Source organism: Sceloporus undulatus, unplaced genomic scaffold (assembly GCF_019175285.1).
Source record: "Sceloporus undulatus isolate JIND9_A2432 ecotype Alabama unplaced genomic scaffold, SceUnd_v1.1 scaffold_7642, whole genome shotgun sequence".
Classification (NCBI taxonomy): Eukaryota; Metazoa; Chordata; class Lepidosauria; order Squamata; family Phrynosomatidae; genus Sceloporus; species Sceloporus undulatus.
The window spans coordinates 1-2905 of NW_024810561.1; the positions used below are offsets into that span (position 1 = coordinate 1).

At 43.0% G+C, this 2905-nt stretch overlaps 1 protein-coding gene across 1 annotated transcript; it reads left to right on the plus strand.

Annotated features, from left to right (window-relative positions):
• Nucleotides 1–14: 14 nt before the first annotated feature.
• On the plus strand, nt 15–2689 carry LOC121918279 (unconventional myosin-Ih-like; the record flags this gene model as incomplete). Its single annotated transcript, XM_042444354.1, has 3 exons — nt 15–202; nt 1305–1410; nt 2609–2689. Coding segments are annotated over 3 exons (375 nt in total), but the record flags the coding sequence as incomplete, so codon positions are not given.
• Nucleotides 2690–2905: the final 216 nt, after the last annotated feature.

Consider the following 2905-nt stretch of genomic DNA (forward strand, 5'->3'; position numbering starts at 1 on the left):
ACCTTCTTTTTTAGGTCTTGAGCCCACTGGACGTTGATCTGGCGTTTTACGCTCGGGATGCGGTGGCAAAGGCAGTCTATGGCCGGATGTTCACTTGGCTGGTCAACAAGATCAACAGCTCTTTGGCCAACAAGGACCTCCACAGGAAGACCGTCATCGGGCTCCTGGACATCTATGGCTTCGAGGTCTTCGAGACGAACAGGTCAGTCCTGTGGCCAGCCAGACGTTTTGGGTCTGGACCGCGGTGACGGCGTTTAGGACGGGTGGCCATTGGAGACAGGGCTGGAGGTCCAGTTGGGTCAGAGGAGGGATGGATGGATGGGTTTATGGACAGACGGATGGATGGAGAGATGGACGGATGGACGGATGGATGGATGAATGGAAAGGTTAAGAGATGGATTGATGGATGGGTGGATGGACATATGGATGGATGGATGGATGGATGGATGGACATATGGACATATGGATGGAGAGATAGATGGACAGATGAAGAGATGGATAGATGGACATATGGATGGATTTAAGAACGGATGGATGGATGGGCAGATGGAGATATGGATGGATGGACAGATGGATGGAGAGATAGATGGATGGATAGATTGACATATGGATGGATGGATTTATGAATGGATGGATGGGTGGACAGATGGATGGGTGGACATATGGATGGAGAGATAGATGGACAGATGGATGGATAGATGGACATATGGATGGATGGATTTATGAACGGATGGATGGATGGACAGATGGACATATGGATGGACAGAAGGATGGATAGATGGACATGGATGGATGGATTTATGAACAGATGGATGGATGGACAGATGGATGGAGAGATAGATGGACAGATGAAGAGATGGATAGATGGACAGATGGATGGATAGATGGACATGGATGGATTTATAGACAGACAGATTGATGGATGGAAGGATGGATGGAAAGGTTAAGAGATGGATGGATGGATGGATGGATGGATGGATATGTGAAGAGATGGATAGATGGACATATGGATGGATGGATTTATAGACAGACAGATGGGTGTATGGAAGGATGGATGGATGGATGGATGGACAGATGGATGGACAGATGGACGGATTGATGGATGGACATATGGATGGAGAGATAGATGGATGGATGGATTTATGGATGGAGAGATGGATGAATGGATGGATAGGTGAAGAGATGGATAGATGGATCTATGGATGGACGGATGGATAGATGGATGGAGGCAGACCCTGCAGCCTTTTGCTAATTGGTTTATTAATTCCCATTCATTAACGTTCTTCTCTCTTGGGTTTCTTGAGCTTTGAGCAGTTCTGCATCAATTACTGCAATGAGAAGCTGCAGCAGCTGCTGATTGAAATGACTCTGAAGGCGGAGCAGGAGGAATATGAACAGGAGGGCATCCAGGTGAGGAGGGAGGGCAAACTGGGAGGGACTGGGAGGCACTGGGCACCCTCCCAGCTGATCAAGCAGCCATTCGTCCATCGGTTTGCCAGTCCATTGCTCCGTACATCTGTCCGTCCATCCGTCCAACGGTTCATAAACCCATCTGTACATCCATCCATCCATAAATCATCCATCCATCTATCCATCCATGCATCCATCCATCAATCCACCTGTCCATCCATCCATCCATCCATCCATCCATCCATCTGTTCATAAATCAATCAATTTATCTATCTATCTATGCATGCATGCATCCATAAATCCATCTGTCCATCTGTCTGACCATCCATCAATCCATCCTTGTCCATAAACCTATCTATGTATGCATCCATCCATCCATCCATAAATCCAACTGTCCATCCATCAATTTGTCCATAAATTCATCTGTCCATCCATCCATAAATAATTCCATCTATCCATCCATCTGTCCATAAATCAATCTGTCTGTCTGTCTATCTATCTATCTATCTATCTATCTATCTATCTATCTATCCATCCATGCATCCATCCATACATCAACCTGCTCATAAATCCATCTGTCCATCCATCTATAAATCTATCTATCTATTCATCCATAAATCTATCTATCTATCTATCTATCCATCCATCCATCCATCCATCCATCCATCCATCCATCCATCTATGCATCCTTCCATCCATCCAGCCATCCATACATCAATCTGTTCATAAATCCATCTGTCCGTCCATCTATCTATCTATCTATCTATCTATCTATCTATCTATCTATCTATCTATTCATCCATCCATCCATCCATCCATCCATCCATCCATCCATCCATCCATCCATTTATCCATCCATACATCAATCTGTTCATAAATCCATCCGTCCGTCCATCCATAAATCTATCTATTTATCTATCTATCTATCTATCTATCTATTCATCTATCTATCTATCTATCTATCTATCCATCCATCCATCTATCCATCCATCCATCAATCTGTTCCTAAATCCATCTGTCCGTCCATCCATAAATCTATCTATCTATCTATTTATCTATCCATCCATCCTGTCATTATCTATGTATCTATCTATTCATGCATCCATTCATAAATCCATCTGTTTGTCCATCCCTCCATCTGTCCATAATTCCATCTATATATCTATCCATCTATTCATCTATCTATCTATCCATCCAGTGGGAGCCGATCCCGTATTTCAACAACAAGATAATCTGTGATCTGGTGGAAGAGCAGCACAAGGGGATCATCTCCCTACTGGTAAGGTCAATACATTGGGGAAATAATCAATACATTTAATTGATTGATTATTTATATAGACGCAACTCTGCGGATGGGGATGCTAGGGTTTGTAGTCCGGAAGAGATCTGATAAGGAAGAACCATGCTCCAAGGAATGGGATATTCTCTTATCCATTGATCGTTTTGGATAATAATAAAAATAATAATATTACATAATTATATAATTATATTATTA